This window comes from Pituophis catenifer, unplaced genomic scaffold (genome assembly GCF_029215685.1).
Source record: "Pituophis catenifer annectens isolate HBS135680 unplaced genomic scaffold, rPitCat1.0.hap2 SCAF_13, whole genome shotgun sequence".
Lineage (NCBI taxonomy): Eukaryota > Metazoa > Chordata > Lepidosauria > Squamata > Colubridae > Pituophis > Pituophis catenifer.
In genome coordinates this window covers 6,492,261-6,507,698 of record NW_027256893.1, presented here as the reverse complement: position 1 = coordinate 6,507,698, position 15,438 = coordinate 6,492,261, and the positions used below count along the sequence as shown (strand labels likewise).

The following is a 15,438-nucleotide window of genomic DNA, read 5'->3' as shown; positions in this document are numbered from 1 at the left end:
CTTTATCACTGGAGCTTTTCATGAAGAGATTGGGCAACCATTTGACTTGGATGGAATAAGGTCTTCTTCCTTGAGGAGTGGGGTGGGACTAGAAGACCTCTGAAGTATCTTCCTTCCTTATGGTTCTATGTTCATAGAACATATGAACATAGATACTTATATGATATGATATGAACATATGATATGAACATATGAACTTATGATTCTAGTTCTATGATCGGGACTCCTTATGCACGGTCACTCGTGCCCTCGTCACTTCCCGCCTGGACTACTGCAATGCTCTCTACATGGGGCTCCCCTTGAGGAGCACCCGGAGGCTCCAGCTGGTGCAGAATGCAGCTGTGCGGGTACTTATGGGGGCGACATGGTGCTCCCACATAACACCTCTCCTGCACAAGCTGCATTGGCTTCCGGGGGGTCTTCCGGATGCGCTTCAAGATATTGGTTCTCATCTTCAAAGCGCTTCATGGCTTAGGGCCCGGTTATTTACGAGACCACCTTCTGCCACCGATAACCTCCCACTGGCCAATACGCTCGCACAGAGAGGGTCTCCTCAGGGTGCCGTCGGTCAGGCAATGTCGGCTGGCGACCCCCAGGGGAAGAGCCTTCTCTGTGGGGGCACCCGCCCTCTGGAATGAGCTACCCTCAGGGATACGACTGATCCCGGACCTCCGTACCTTTCGCCGGGCTCTGAAGACTTTTTTATTTCAGCAAGCCAGGCTGGCTTAAAATTTTTAATTGGTTAATTTTATGGGTAAGGGGTTTTAAATTGGGGGAAGCCAATATAGATTTAATTATGTTTTAAAGCATTTTAATGTTTATATTGTATGTTTTTTAATCCTGTCTGTTCACTGCCCCGAGTCCTTTGGGGGAGGGGCGGTATAAAAATTTAATAAATGAAATAATAAATGAAATGAAATAGTAAACTTGAGGCCATCAGTAAAATATTTAGTTGGTTGTTTTTGGTAGAGGCGGCAGTGATGATTTTGGCTTCTTTTCTGTCCTTTCTGCCGTCCTGAAGAATATAGTTTTTTAACCTGAATAAATAACTTAGTATTCTTAATCTCGCTTAATGACCGCCAGGACATGCGACCGTAATGGGCAGGCTCCATTATGGTCGTAGGTCGAGGACCACCTCTGTTAGAACCTTCAAAACTCATGAAGAGGGAATGTCTTTGTTTTCATTTAAGACACGATTATCCGAGCGGTGCTGATTTTTGCCGAAGGCATCTTTGAAAATGAGAGCCACGTGATCCACCCCACTCCTCAGAACCTCTTGAGCAACATAAAAATCCCGCTCTCCCCCCCGAAAGACGTCCCAGTGGAGCTGAACATCAAAGCTCTTGTTGGATACAAGAAGAGGTGAGGGCTTGGCAGGTTTTCCATCAACTGCCTTCTTTTTCCCCAACCCCTTTGATGGACTCAATCCTTTTGGCTCTCACATTGGATAAAAACCCTCAGGCAGGTTTTCGAGTCAGCAAGTGCCAGCATTTTGCATTCAGCAAAGTTTTTTTTTAAAAAAAATGTTTTGAAGGAACAAATGCCGTGTATTGGTTTATAGATTTTTTTGTTTTCTTCCGTTCAATCATGTCTGACTCTCGGAGCCTGCCTGGACAGGTCCCTGCAGTTTTCTTGGCAAGGTTTTTTAGAAATGGTTTTATTGATTGATTGACTGATTGATTGATTGATTGATTGGTTCGATTTATATGACGCCCTTCTCCGGAGACTCAGGGCAGCTTACAATGCATTATAGCAATAGCCTGCATACTTCTTTGTATATACCTGCTTAGTAGGGCTTTCGGGCCCCCCCAAGCGGTGTTCTTTTTTATACAAAGTCAGCTTATTGCCCTTATTATGGGTCCTCGTTTTACCTACCTCAAAAGGATGGAAGGCTGAGTCAACCTTGAGCCTGGTGAGATTTGAACTTGCAGTAATTGTAGGCAGCTGGTGCTACTTAACAGCACTTTAGTCTGCTGCGCCACCAAGGCTCTTTGCCATTGCCTCCTTCTTAGGAAGAAAGTGATTGGTCCATGGTTCCAGGGCTGACTTTGTGCCTAAGGCAGAAAGCCTTCCCGGTCTCCTGGTTTTTAACCTGATGCCTTCACCACTATACCAAACTTACTCTTTTATAGATATTACAGAGCTAGAATCTTCAAGCCATTCATGGTATGCAAATGGGTTGAGATTCATATTTGGCTTTTCATGGTAAAGGAAACAAGCACATCTGCGCAAGCAGCTAAATTATGCTACAGGGTCTCCTTTCTACCTCAGTTCTTGGATCTCCTTCCCTCACAGTGGATCTAGTGGTAGTCAGAAAGGCTGGAACTTAGTCAGAAGGATCTTGTAGGGAAATTCTTCATGATCTAGAATATTACACTAGTAAGAATTACTAGGAATAATGGATGGAAGCTGAACAAGGAGAGATTCAACCTGGAAATAAGGAGAAATTTTCTGACAGTAAGAGCGATCAACTGATGGAACAGAAGTTGCCATCAGAAGTTGTGGGAGCTTCATCACTGGAGACTTTCAAGAAGAGACTGGACTGCCATTTGTATGGTGTAGGCATAGGGTCTCCTGCTTGGGCGGGGGGTTGGACTAGATGACCTACAAGGTCCCTTCCAACTCTGTTAATCTGTTAAATACGTTCCTCATCTCATATATTATCTGATGATATCACATATTCTCCAAAATTAAAAGATTTTGGAAAAGATAGATGGGGAAAATATATATACAGTATATGGATAAAAGTTAAATTTGAGTGCAGTCACTTCAGTTGAGACACATTTCCCCTTGTCTTCCCCATCTGTCAATCCCCCAAAAAATTGAATTTTGGAGAATCTAGGTAAGTACATTTAAAAGCCCTTCCACAGTTAGAACAGTGGTTTCCTTCCAAATCTTGCCTTTAAACGAGAACCTAATTCGAACTTAATAGTCTTCCATGCAGAGGTATGAAGTGTTTTGGGTGGTTTTTCCATTTGCCTGTGTGTGCCTATTTTTTTTCTACTTCCCAGTAGAAGAAAGAATGAGGCATGCAGAATATAAGGGAATTTGTAGGAGTTGGAATAACTCCTAATTCTTAGGCAGCAGGAAGAGAAAGTAGGTAAAGGCAGGGGTGGGATGGAAAAATTTTATCAACTGGTTCTCTGCCCGGTTGCTGGGTGGGCGTGGCCATGGGGGCGTGGCCTAGCCGGCTTCCTGCACCACGGTGGTAGGGGAGTGTTTTCGCAGGCTCCGGAGGCTTTACTTGAGCCTCTGGGAGGGCGAAAAGACCTCCTCTGGGCTCTGGAGGTCCTCCAGAGGCCGGAAAGGGGACCTTTTCCAGACTTCCGGTACTTCTGGTAGGCCCGTTTTTCACCCTCCCAGAGCCTCTGTGCAGGCCCTGCACTTACCTGGCATCCAAAATGGGCCGCATGGAGGCTTCTGGGAGGGGCAGGGTGGGCGGAGTCAGCCACTCCTTGCAACTACCAGTTCGGTGAACCAGATTAAAAATACCTGGTTCACCTGAACTGGTCCGAACCGGCTGAATCCCATCCCTGGATAAAGGGGCTGCGAAGTAATGAAACTACATCCCCCCATTTGCATCTGAAAATCTCTAGCTGTCCCTGGGCCTTGAATGTACTCATCTATTGTTCTTTTAAGCACCTACCTTCACTCATGAGATCCAGAAATCTTTTTAAACAAAGAGCTCAAGAGTCCCAGAAACATCATGTTATTCCAGAAAAAATTACTTGATAAACATCCTTAAGCTATCTATGGCAGTGAGGACATGAGAGACATTTTACATAATAGCACAAAGAGGGATGCAACACTAAAAAAAGAGAAAATAAAATGGAGGTGATCATCGGCGTTCATTCCCTCCCTTCCCCCCACTCTGTGAATCTGAAATCAGTGTCAGGATCAGGGCACCATAGAAAGAGCCAAGGCTTGCCTAGATGGCCTTCACCAGAAAGCAAATGAGTCCATTTGTTCAGCCGCCTTGATGATTTTTTGTGTCATGCTTTCCCAGCACACAGTTCCACGTTTTTGAGCTGTCCCGGCAGCTCCCTCGTTTCTCGATGTATTTGCTCTGCAGTCCGGACCCTGCAACCAGGCCTCTGAGCTTCGTAAAATTCACTCTGGGCGAGAAGGTGCAGATGGTAAGTCTTCTTTCTTTCTTTTTCTTCCATCTGGGTTGTGTTGTTGTTGTTAGTTGCGAAGTCGTGTCCAACCCATTGCGACCCCATGGATGACATTCCTCTAGGCCTTCCTGTCCTCTACCATCCTCTGGAGTCCATTTAAACTCACGTCTACTGCTTCAGTGGCTCCATCCATCCACCTCGTTCTCTGTTGTCCCCTCCTTCTTTTGCCCTCCATCGTTCCCAGCATTCGGCTCTTCTCCAGGGAGTCCTTCCTTCTCGTTAGGTGGCCAAAGTATTTGAGTTTCATCTTCAGGATCTGGCCTTCTAAAGAGCAGTCAGGGTTGATCTCCTCTATGACTGACCGGTTGGATGGCCTTGCAGTCCAAGGGACTCACAGGAGTCTTCTCCAGCACCAGAGTTCAAAGGCCTCAATTCTTTGGCGCTCAGCCTTTCTTATGGTCCAACTTTCCCAGCCATCCATTGCAACTGGGAAAACCATCGCCTTGACTATATGCACTTTTGTTGGCAGGGTGAGGTCTCTGCTTTTTAGTAAGCTGTCTAGATTTGCCATGGCATCTGGGTTGTAGGAAACGCTTCTGTATAGTAGTTCAATTCAGCTTAATTCAGTTTAATACTCACTTTCTAAGGTAAGGGCTACAATGATGTGCCAGGTGCCTCCACTAATCAAGAGCTATTGCAGAGAATTGATAGATGCTTCTACTGCTTGTTAAGCAAGGCTTTTAGCTTGTGGTTGGTAACACGAAGGCTGAAGTGGGGACAAAGAGACACACAGGACTAAGGAGAAGGATCTGAGGTGGGGTGGAGGTGAATCTAAATATGGTAAAAGAAAGCAGTAAAATGCAAGGTAGTCCTTGACTTACAACTACAACTGAACCCAGAATTGCTGTTGCCAAGTGAGACATTTGTTAAGTGAATCCTGCCTCTTGTTATGCCCTTAAGTGAATCCCTGCAGTGGTTAAGTTAGTAAAATGGTTGTTAAGTGAATATGGCTTCCCTATTGACTTTGCTCAGCAGAAGGTCACAAAAGATGATCATATGACCCCCGGGATATATTGCAACTGTCATAAATGTGTCAGTTGCCAAGCATCTGAATTTTGATCATGTGACCATGGGGATGCCGTAGCAGTCAAAAAGTGTGAGAAAGGGTCAAAATCACTTTGTTTCAGTGCCATTGTAACTGAACAGCGACTAAACAAATGGTTGTAAATTGAGGACTCCCTGTAGCATCTTTGTTCTGACCTAGACTTCCTTTATCTTCTTTGACACACTGCCAAAGACCTAATTGGCAATTATCTTGGCAAGGCCACACGGAAACACAGAGTCAAAAACGGAGCTTCAAAATACAAACTGACATCATCCACAACATTGTTTCCTGCAAAGTTCCTATGTGCCTTTGCTCCTCTTTTAAGCTGTATGGGAAGGGCCAATCATCTCCAAGCCTTACTCCTGAGTTGTCCCTTTTGTTTTAACTGTTCTTGCCTTCTGGCAGCTCTGCACGTGCACACACTGGGAACAAGCTCCCCCTGTTCCTCTGCTTCTCTGATGTCTGACTCTGGAGGCTCCGGAGTCCGCACATAACTCCCAGATGGCCCTGGCCCCATCTCTGCCTCCGACGCAGAGCCCTCGTCCGAGCCTTCCCCAGACTCCAGGACTGTCCCATGTTCCTCCCCAGCCTCCTCACTGTCTGATTCTGCTGCCAACTCCGCAGGCTGCTAGCGGACCACAACAATCTTCTTATTCCTGAGACTTCTTGATAACTGCAGGTGTGTCCCTTACATGTCTAGGGCAGGGGTCTCCAACCTTGGCAACTTTAAGCCAAGGTTGGAGACCCCTGGTCTAAGGCATCAGCTGCAAATCCCCAGCAATTTACCAGGATGTTGCAACCTTGTTTTCCACCCACTCTTGTTCTCAAAACTCACACCGTGTGAATTTATGCTTCAAGGGTGTCATGTGGATAAAACAGAATTTCCTGCTACCTGAGGACGTGGAGATGCGGCAAGAGTCGCTGGAAGTCTGCTTCACCTCCCTACGTGACACAGGACAGCTGTGCATCCGAATGAATTCCAGCGGAGAGGTTATTCTTCTACTTGTCTCATTTACGTTAGTTAGCCTGGGAAATAAGCAAACCCTTCCCTGGTCTCCGGTTTTCATTTTTTAGAGACTGATTTGTCATAAATAATGAGTGCAGGTACTGGTGGATTTGCAGAGTATTGCAGTTCCTTTGATTAAGGTGTTACTGTATTTTGGAGGTATGGATGTCTATGGAGATGCTCAATCAGCCGGGTCATGGTGGCCCCAAAAGTTGCTTTTCACCTGAATCAAGAGAACAGGTGGGGTGTGGAACTTTCTTGAGATTGCTCAAAGGGCCATGAGATAGGTGGTGTGGTATCCCACCCCCTCTGTTGAGAGGCCATTCAGTTTTAACACAGATGATCCAGTTGCCTTTTGGAGGCATGGACTTACTGTACTTTTTGGAGTATAAGACACCCCCCCCTCAAAAGAGGGTGGAAATGTTGGTGCGTCTTATACATCAAATACAGCCATTTTTGGCCTCCTGAAACCACGCCCCGCACGTCCCGTTTTTGCCAAAAACAGGCCTGTTTTGCGCAAAAATGAGGCGTGCAGGGGGTTTGGGAGGCCTGCAGAGTGCTCCCGGGGCATGGGGAGGGCAAAAACGCAATGCATGGGGGATCTGGGAGGCCAAAAACAGGCCCGTTTTTTGCAAAAACGGGGGCGTTTTTGCCCTCCCCAGTCCCCAGGAGCACTCTGCAGGCCTCTCAAACCCTCTGCACATCCCATTTTTGGCCTCCTAAACCTCCATGCGTCATGTTTTTGCCCTCCCTGGCCCCCAGGAGTACTCTGCAGGCCTCCCAAAGCACCTGTGCATCCCATTTTTGCAAAAAACGGGCCCGTGCAGAGGGTTTCGGAGGCCAGCAGAGTGCTCTTGGGGGCCGGGGAGGGCAAAAACCTTTTTTTTTTCTTGTTTACCTCTTCGAAATCTTGGTGCGTTTAATATTCTGGTGCGTCTTATAGTCTGAAAAATACGGTATATATAATGTAATTGGCTATGGTCTCTTCCTCGTGTGTAAACATTGAGATTTTTGAAGTTTGCGTTACTGGAATAAGGCAGTGAGGATACAAGTTTGAAGCATGTTTGTTCTCACGTCCAACGATGGCAGCTTTTAGACTTGGGGAATTCTGGGAGCTGAAGTCCACAAGTCTAAGGTTGGACATTCCTGTCTTTAGAGTAAGGAAGTTGTTCTCCATCACACCCAATGGTGTGGTTATTAGTCACTAGCTGGATGCCTGTGTTTCGCTATGAAACTATGTGATCGGGCTTGATAAATAGACACTTACAGCTTGAAAATTAATGAGTAGTTACGATCGGCCTCTCCTCTCCCCTTCTCTCCCTCAGCCTTGCCCCACAGAACCCTATCCTATCCTATCCTCTTCTCTCCCTCAGGCTTGCCCCACAGAAGCCTCCCCTATCCTATCACTGGTTGCTGCTGTGAAAGTAAAACTGAAAGTGAAACTCCTCTCCTCTGCTTGTGTTTTGCATTTGGAACAGATTTCTTTTCAGGTGGGGAGTGGGAGTAGAACTCCTTAGCATCCGAGCATGTAAATCATAATATAGGAAATACTAATGCTCTGATGGTCATTTCAAAAAATCCTTTCTTAGAAGCCAAGAGGAACATATGTGACAAATTTCAAGTTTGTAGGCTTTACGGTTCTGGAGATTTCGTGATTACGGTGTGAATGGTTTTTGCTTTTATATATATATAGATGAACAGTCTGTTTCTCATCAGCTTTGTAGATCCAGGGCAGCTGCTGTAAGCTATTCCATGTTAGTTTCCTCACAAAACATTTGCATTCAAGGTTAGCACTTGGGTTATCCTAGTTTAGCTTCAGATGTGACGAGGCTCTTTAAGCATCAACTTCTGCCATTGTAATGAGCGTGTTTGGGGCCAATCTGAGTTACTGTTTATTCTTCTGGTTACTAGATCTCCATTAACACCGATAACATTGATCTGGCTGGTGACATCATCCAATCGATGGCCTCCTTTTGGGCAATTGAGGACTTGCAGGTTGAAGCAGACTTCCCTGTGTATTTTGATGAGGTGCACAAAGCTTTTATTGGGGTAAGTGAGCAAGGCTTCCTAAACGTATCTGGGGTACCAGTAAAAGAGAACATCTGTAGCTCAGGGTTGAATCATGGGGTCCTTGGTGCTCTCTGAGCTTGGTTGTTTTCTTACAGATGTTTCATGACCCAACTAGGTAACATCAGTGCCAGAAAGGAGTGGAGTGCAAAGGAGGAGAAGGCAAGGAAGGCAACTGTGGGGTCCTTAATACTCTCTGAACTTGCTTACTTGCAGATGTTTATATATTATACAAGCAGCAAAACCCAACACATTCACTCACACTGATGATGTAGTTGGGCAATGAAACATCTGCATGCAATCAAAAAACCCAGAAAGCACCAAGATACGTGAGATACCTCATTGTGATGGATTGGCATGGCTTAAATAAGTAAGTAAGTAAGGCTTAAGTAAGAGCCTGTAGTACAGTGGACTAAAGCACTGTTATTAACAGATTAACATCTGCTGCTTGCAATTACTGCAAGTTCGAATCTCACCAGGCTCAAGGTCGACTCAGCCTTCCATCCTTTCAAAGGTAGGTGAAATGAGGACCCAGATTGTGGGGGCAATAAGCTGACTTTCTATAAAATATATAAAAGTATGAAGGCTATTGCTTAACGCATTGTAAGCCGCCCTGAGTCTCCAGAGAAGGGCAGCATATAAATTAAAAAGCAAAAAAAAAAAGCAAAAAAAATTAAAATAGACAGGAGCTAAAGAAATCCATGGATTTGGTGGGCCACAAGCGAGAGGTTTTTCTCAAGGGCTTTAAAATAGCGAACGACACTAACTGGTCTATCTAGAACTTTCCTAAAGCAGCACCAGACTCTTAATTATTTACCTTCCAGCAGATCAGACCATTTTTGCCTTAGAAAAGATTGCCTCTTTCATGGCAGCACAGGCCATCTCGTCGTTTTTCCGGCTGATGGAATTTATGCTCCATTTCCAGACAGAACTCGCAACAGGAGAATTGAATTGTCAACAGCTTTGCTTTTAGGCTGGAGATTCATTCAACAAAATCACTTGCTTTGTCTGAATCTGAATTAGCCATCTGGGAGGTTTGGAACGCTAATGATTTTGCAAGCAGAGGTCTGTGGTGAGAGTCCCAGAACCCTAAAATCTCAAGGAAGTATTAGACCAGGAGGTACTTTGAAAGTCTGCCTCAAGGAAGTGGCTCCATTAACACAAAGACTTCAGGGATCTTAGGCAGTGCAGAGCCGCCCTGTTTCCAGAAAGCAAACATCTTAATTGTCTTGTCTGGCAAACAGATAAGACAGTTAGACAATTATATTATGCGTGTGCAATAGTGGCAAATATCTGTAGCTCAGGTCAGTGGTGGGTTTCAAATTATGTTACTACCGGTTCTGTGGGCGTGGCTTAGTGGGTGTGGCATGGCTTGGTGGGCGTGGCAGGGGAAGAATACTGTAAAATCTCCATTCTGTCCCCAGTCCAGGGGAAGGTTACTGCAAAATCTCCATTCCCACTCCACTCCAGGGGAAAGTGACTGCAAAATACCCATTTCCTTCCAATCAGCTGGGACTTGGGAGGCAGAGAATAGATGGGGGCAGGGCCAGTCAGAATTTTTACCACTGGTTCTCTGAACTACTCAAAATTTCTGCTACCGGTTCTCCAGAACTGGTCAGAACCTGCTGAAACCCACCTCTGGCTCAGGTGTAGGATGAAGGTGAAGGTTTGTTCTTCAAGCTTGTGGGTTGTTTTCAAAATGTTTCATTACCTGGCTAGGTAACATCTTGAGCGGAGTTTAGGGGATGTCAGTGTTCTTCTGTTTATAAGGGCTTCAGGTGTGGGTGGGTCAAGTGAGGGTCTTGTGATGGGTCAGCTGTGAGTCATCAGTGAGAGTCTTGTGATGGGTCTTGTGATAAGGAGATTACATCAGGTCAGAGCCATTGGGAGGTTAACTGCTGGTGGTGGGGAATTGTGTGGGTTGGTTGAGGGTCGGTGCCGTCTCTGGTTGGCTGTGCGGTTGATTTGGATTCTGAGGGGTTCGTAGGCTGGTTGTGGGTCAGTGGATGGAATTGCTTGTGGAGCGCCAGGCTTCGATGAACCAATGAGTGTGGCTGTTGTGGTCTGCCGGCTGCTGGCCCCTCCCGCACCGGAATCGGAGGAGGAGGAGGAGGCATATGGGAGTCAGGGTCAGCATCGAGGGGGAAGAGCGAGTGGAGCTGGCAGAGAGAGAGAGAGGGAGAGGGAGGGGGAGGGGGGAGGGGGAGGGGGAGGGGGAGAGAGGCGGAGCCTGGGCTGTCCGTCAGTCCTCAGATGGAGAGTCAACAGCCCCCAGGTCTGGAGGTGGCTGATGAGGAAGAGGAGAAACAGCTGGGTTCAGTGCCTGATGTGAGGATGCTCAGAAGGCAGAGGAGAGGAGAGCAGTGGAAATCTATGGGCCGGTCCTTGAGACAGAAGAGCCACCGCTGCTAGCAATGCCCCACCCTAACTCTGGGGATAAAAGGCAGGGGGTGGAGATGAATAGATGTGGCAGACAACTATTCATCTCCCTACCGGACAGACTTGTTAGCCTGCGGTGAGAGAAACTTTTTTGCTGGGCTGCCAGGACTCCTAATTAAAGGAATCCTTGAGTTCACTTCGGGGAGTTTGGAGGAGCTGGGTCAGAACAGTGGCGGGTTGTGACACCCCCACACCTGAAGTCCTTATAAACAGAACACTGACCCCGACATCCCCTAAACTGCCCTGAAGATGTTACCTAGCCCGGTAACGAAAAGTTTGGAAACCAACCCACAAAGCTCAGAGAACGAACTTTCACCCTCCTGTTATCTGTATTGAGTTGTGGTTCTCCTCCATAGGTGGACAGCTCTCATACTGTTTGTCAGAAGCTCACAGCCAACATGGCTGACAGCTCCAACTCCATCCGCAGCATGCTGGTTCGAGCTGAAGATTCCCGCCTCATGGGAGACTGGTGAGTGAGTAACACCGATTGGTCAGAACACTTGACTGATAGAACACGGATTGATCAGTGAGTATTGCGGGCCCAACTGGCGAAGGAAAGTAGGGTAGACTGTATCGGTGGGAAACATGCAGAAGAGGTCTTCATCCCGAAATGGCTAGACAATGGCTAGAACAGGGGTCTGCAACCTTGGACCCATTTCCCACAGAAAAGGAAACACTGGGAGCCACAAAACCTGAGTGGACATGGCCAACTCGATGTCACTCACTTCCACCAGTCACATGACCCCCCCCCCCCGCCACACTTACCCAGCCGGTCATTAGAGCAGAGAACCAGTTGTTAAAAAACACCAGGAACCACAAAATCCTTTTGACATCTCTCTCTCTCCCCTCCTTCCCTCTCTCCCCCCCTCTCTCCCACTCTCCCCCTCTCTCTGTATCTCTTTATGTCTCTCTCTCTCCCCTTCTCTCTGTATCTCTTTATGTCTCTCTCTCTCCCCTTCTCTCTGTATCTCTGTATCTCTGTATCAGTTCACCCAGGGTCAGGTTGGCTGTTGCGGGAGCCTTGTCCTGCATGTGCGGCAGAGCTGGAGGATGGGGATGGGCCACGCCTTCCACGACAGCCAACCTGACCCTGGACGAATCGGTTGTTAAATTATTTGAATCCCACCACCGGTTATAACTATACAAGAAAGTATATTATTGTTCCTTATGCTCTCAAATATAAGAATTCTCATCACGTAACTCTTATCCTCCATCCGTAATTACCTCTCACTTTGACAGCCACCCATTCTGGGCAGTGGTGGGTTTCAAAATTTTTTTACTACCGGTTCTGTGGGTGTGGCTTGGTGGGCGTGGCAGGGGAAGGATACTGTAAAATCTCCATTCCTTCCCCAATCCAGGGGAAGGTTGCTGCAAAATCCCCATTTCCTCCCGATCAGCTGGGACTAGGGAGGCAGAGAATAGATGGGGGCAGGGCCAGTCAGAATTTTTACTACCAGTTCTCCAAACTACTCAAAATTTCCACTACCGGTTCTCCAGAACTGATCAGAACCTGCTGAAACCCACCTCTGATTCTGGGCTAGTTATTGGAAACTCCGCTAAATGTTGGAAAGGAAGTCACGATTCGTCTTAGGACAGGGGTCGGCAACCTTAAACATTCAAAGAGCCACAAAAGTCTTAACCAGAACCTCCCCACCCCTCTGTTCAATTTTGGAGCCGACCAGAAGTCCGGTTCCCCCACCGTAGAGTCTCCTCCTAGTGCGGCGTTCTTTTTCCTCTACCAGTCCTAACTGAAAGCCCTATCAATTCTGAAGCTGACCGGAAAGCCCTCCCCTTGCTATAGAGTCTCCTCCTGGCATGCCCTGCTCCGCTCCCAACCGGGAGCTCCTCTCAAAATTGTAGTGCCGACCGGCGACAGGGAACCGCAGCAGAGGGATGAAAGAGCCACATGTGGCTCCAGAGCCGCAGGTTGCTGACCCCTGTCTTAGGAGGTCTCCTTCCTCCAGAAACCCCAAACTGAAGCCCATAGAGGGGTGGGGGATGCGAAGATGCAGGACCCAGGAAATTGCCAGGAGCATCACATACCAAAATGCCAAGAGATGCACCTGTCCCAGAGCAGGCTAAATTGTCTTTTCACCTCTTGCCTCCAGCAGATCCAACATTGGCACTAACAAAAGTTTGAGGAAAGCTTGCCTTGGATTCATTGCATCCCAAATCCCAACAACTTAAATAAGCTTTCAACGCTGTTTGCTTATATTTTTGTTTACCCTTGCAGGAAAAACATGAAGAAACGGTATAATGAACTGTATGACCTCAACAAGGATTTACTGTCTCAGTACAAGATTCGTTGTACCAATCACTCAGAGCTTTTAAATAATCTCAAAGCAATAAATCAGGCCATCCAACGAGCAGGAAATCTCCGAGGTAGGTTCTGAGGGAGGATTATTTCTCATTTACATGTCATGTCACTTGAAAAGAAGCTTGAAAAGAAAAGAGTATGCTTAAGTGAATTTTAACCTGGAAAGAAATGGGTGTGAATTTTGAAGGGGGGTGGGGGGTGGGCATCGATACTTGAGTTTCTGGAGGCGTTCAGCTGAATGCAGGGAAATCTTTAAATTGGATAAAAAAATATAGTCTTGCAGACATTTACCATATTTTTCGGAGTATAAGATGCACCCCCCCCAAAAGAGGCTGAAAATTTGGGTGCATTTTATACTCCGAATGTAGCCCCACCCACCCAACGTCCCCCACCCTTCGGCCTCCGCGCATCCTCTTCCTGGCTGCAGAGATTGCCACAGACAATGGCTGGTGTTTTTGGGCTCTGCGCCTCGCGTTTTCAGCCTCCAAATGCTCCGTTTGAGAGCCGTTCAAGGCTGCCGCCTCTGCGCATTGCGTTTTAGGCCTCCGCACGCCCCGTTCTTGGCCTTTGCGCATCACGTTTTTGGGCAGTGATTGGCAGCGATGTGCTTTGCTGATTCCCGCGGCCTTGAATGGCTCTCAAACGGAGTGTTTGGAGGCTGAAAATGCAAGGCGTGGAGCCCAAAATGGCAACCCGGAACAGCTGCTGCCTTGTCTTACCGCTTACAGCTATGCTGGCTGGGGGATTCTGGAAGTTGAAGCCCACAAATCTTAAAGTTGCCCAAGGTTGAGAAACACACCAAGGCTTTTAACCATACTAGCAAGGCTGCTTAAGGGAATTCTGGAAGTTGAAATCCACACATCTTAAATTTGACAAACACTCATCTAGATTACTTTGGCCCCGATTTGCAGCATCGCAGAACTTAAGTCTTTTTTTCTCTGGCAGGAAATAAAAAGCTGTGCTCCCAAAGTGGCAAATACGGTTTGATCCACCCTTTCTCCAAAAATTTATTGAAATGGGAGGTCTCTTTTTATACCGAAGAATCTTGTTCTGCTTTTTATGGGCTTCATTAGAACGTTAACAAAATGCACACACATTTGGAGAAGGGGTTTTTTCCCCCCCCTTTTACTTTAATCCCATCTGGAAAAGGACTGGCCCTTTTCTTCTTCCTCGAGGCTTCCTTTTGTATAAATTCCAGCCTCAGATCTCCAATTTGTTTTCCTCTCGCACAAGTTTCCAGAGAGCCCTTGAGTCTCCTCTTAAAGACTGCTGGGCTAGGAGATGCTGGCATGTGACTGCTACCATGCCTTTCCTACAGATTTAAAAACGGGCCACGGAGGGCCCATCCACCTTCCGGGGGAATTCAAAATAATGTAAACAGTGAGCAGCGAGAATAGCTGTGTCCTGCACAGGCTGTTCCCCTCTCAGCCCTCAGCTGATTTGGGTTGGGGGAACACTTTCCCCTTCTGAACTGCAAAAGAGTTCATTTGCATTTTTGGAAAAGAACAGACTCCACTTAACTCTTTTCTTTTTTTTTCCCCTCCAGTTGGTAAACACAAAATGCAAGTGATTGCCGCTTGCCGGGATGCTATTAAGAACAACAGCGTTAATATGCTCATCAAAATCATGCGTCTGGGGACATCGTGCTCTTGATCCGGAGTGAAGATTGGAAGGCGAAAAACTAGCCAAGGGAGACGAGCAGAAAGATCTAGCGGCAGATAAGACGGTTAGATGATGCTGTCAGATTAGTACCCAGCGAAGTGCAGTATGAAGACTTTACTATAGGCCTGAACGTTCGGCTGCCTGCGGTAGGAGAAGAGAAGGCCAGGAATGTTGGTTCTTTATAAATATCATGCTAAGCAGAGAGATGGCCAAGCTTTTATGGATGTTATACAGACCAAAATCTGGGAATTTCAGAAGCCAAAAACCGCCCTGGAGGCCGTTGATTAAAATAGCAACGTTTGATTCTTCAATAAAACTGACAGACCTCAGTCTATCTGTATGATTTAGTTCATTTAGATCAGAGGTGTGTCCAATCTTGGCCACCTTAAAACCCGTGGACTTCAATTCCCAGAATTCCCCAGCCTTCATCGTGAGAACAATTAACCCGCAGAACAGCTTGCTTTCAGAAGTTGTGGGTGCTCCATCATTGGAAGTTTTCAAGGAGAGATTGTACAGCCATTTGTCCAGAATCCTGGTATACGATCTCTTGCTTGAGCAGGTTGGTTTAGAACAGAGGTCTTCAAACTTGGCAGCTTTAAGACTTGTGGACTTCAACTCCCAGAATTCTCCAGCCAGCTGGCTGGGGAATTCTGGGAATTGAAGTCTACAAGTCTTAAAATGGCCAAGGTTGGACACCCGTGAGCCAGACGAGGAGAAACTGTAC

General features: G+C 46.8%; 1 protein-coding gene across 5 annotated transcripts in view; it reads left to right on the top strand.

Annotated features, from left to right (window-relative positions):
- BBS2 (Bardet-Biedl syndrome 2) overlaps nt 1–15,299 on the top strand; it is a 47,985-nt gene extending 32,686 nt beyond the window's left edge. For 3 of the 5 annotated variants that reach the window (XM_070952713.1, XM_070952712.1, XM_070952711.1), the window contains exons 11-17: nt 1,191–1,362; nt 4,007–4,136; nt 6,082–6,213; nt 8,141–8,278; nt 11,092–11,204; nt 12,969–13,117; nt 14,599–15,299. In XM_070952713.1, the coding sequence (XP_070808814.1) occupies nt 1,191–1,362; nt 4,007–4,136; nt 6,082–6,213; nt 8,141–8,278; nt 11,092–11,204; nt 12,969–13,117; nt 14,599–14,705 (941 nt within the window). In that variant the 3' untranslated portion in view covers nt 14,706–15,299. Of the gene's footprint in view, nt 1–1,190; nt 1,363–4,006; nt 4,137–6,081; nt 6,214–8,140; nt 8,279–8,512; nt 8,667–11,091; nt 11,262–12,968; nt 13,118–14,598 lie in introns of those variants that run through there. The other 2 variants (XR_011600987.1, XR_011600988.1) reach the window with 2 other exon arrangements.
- Nucleotides 15,300–15,438: the final 139 nt, after the last annotated feature.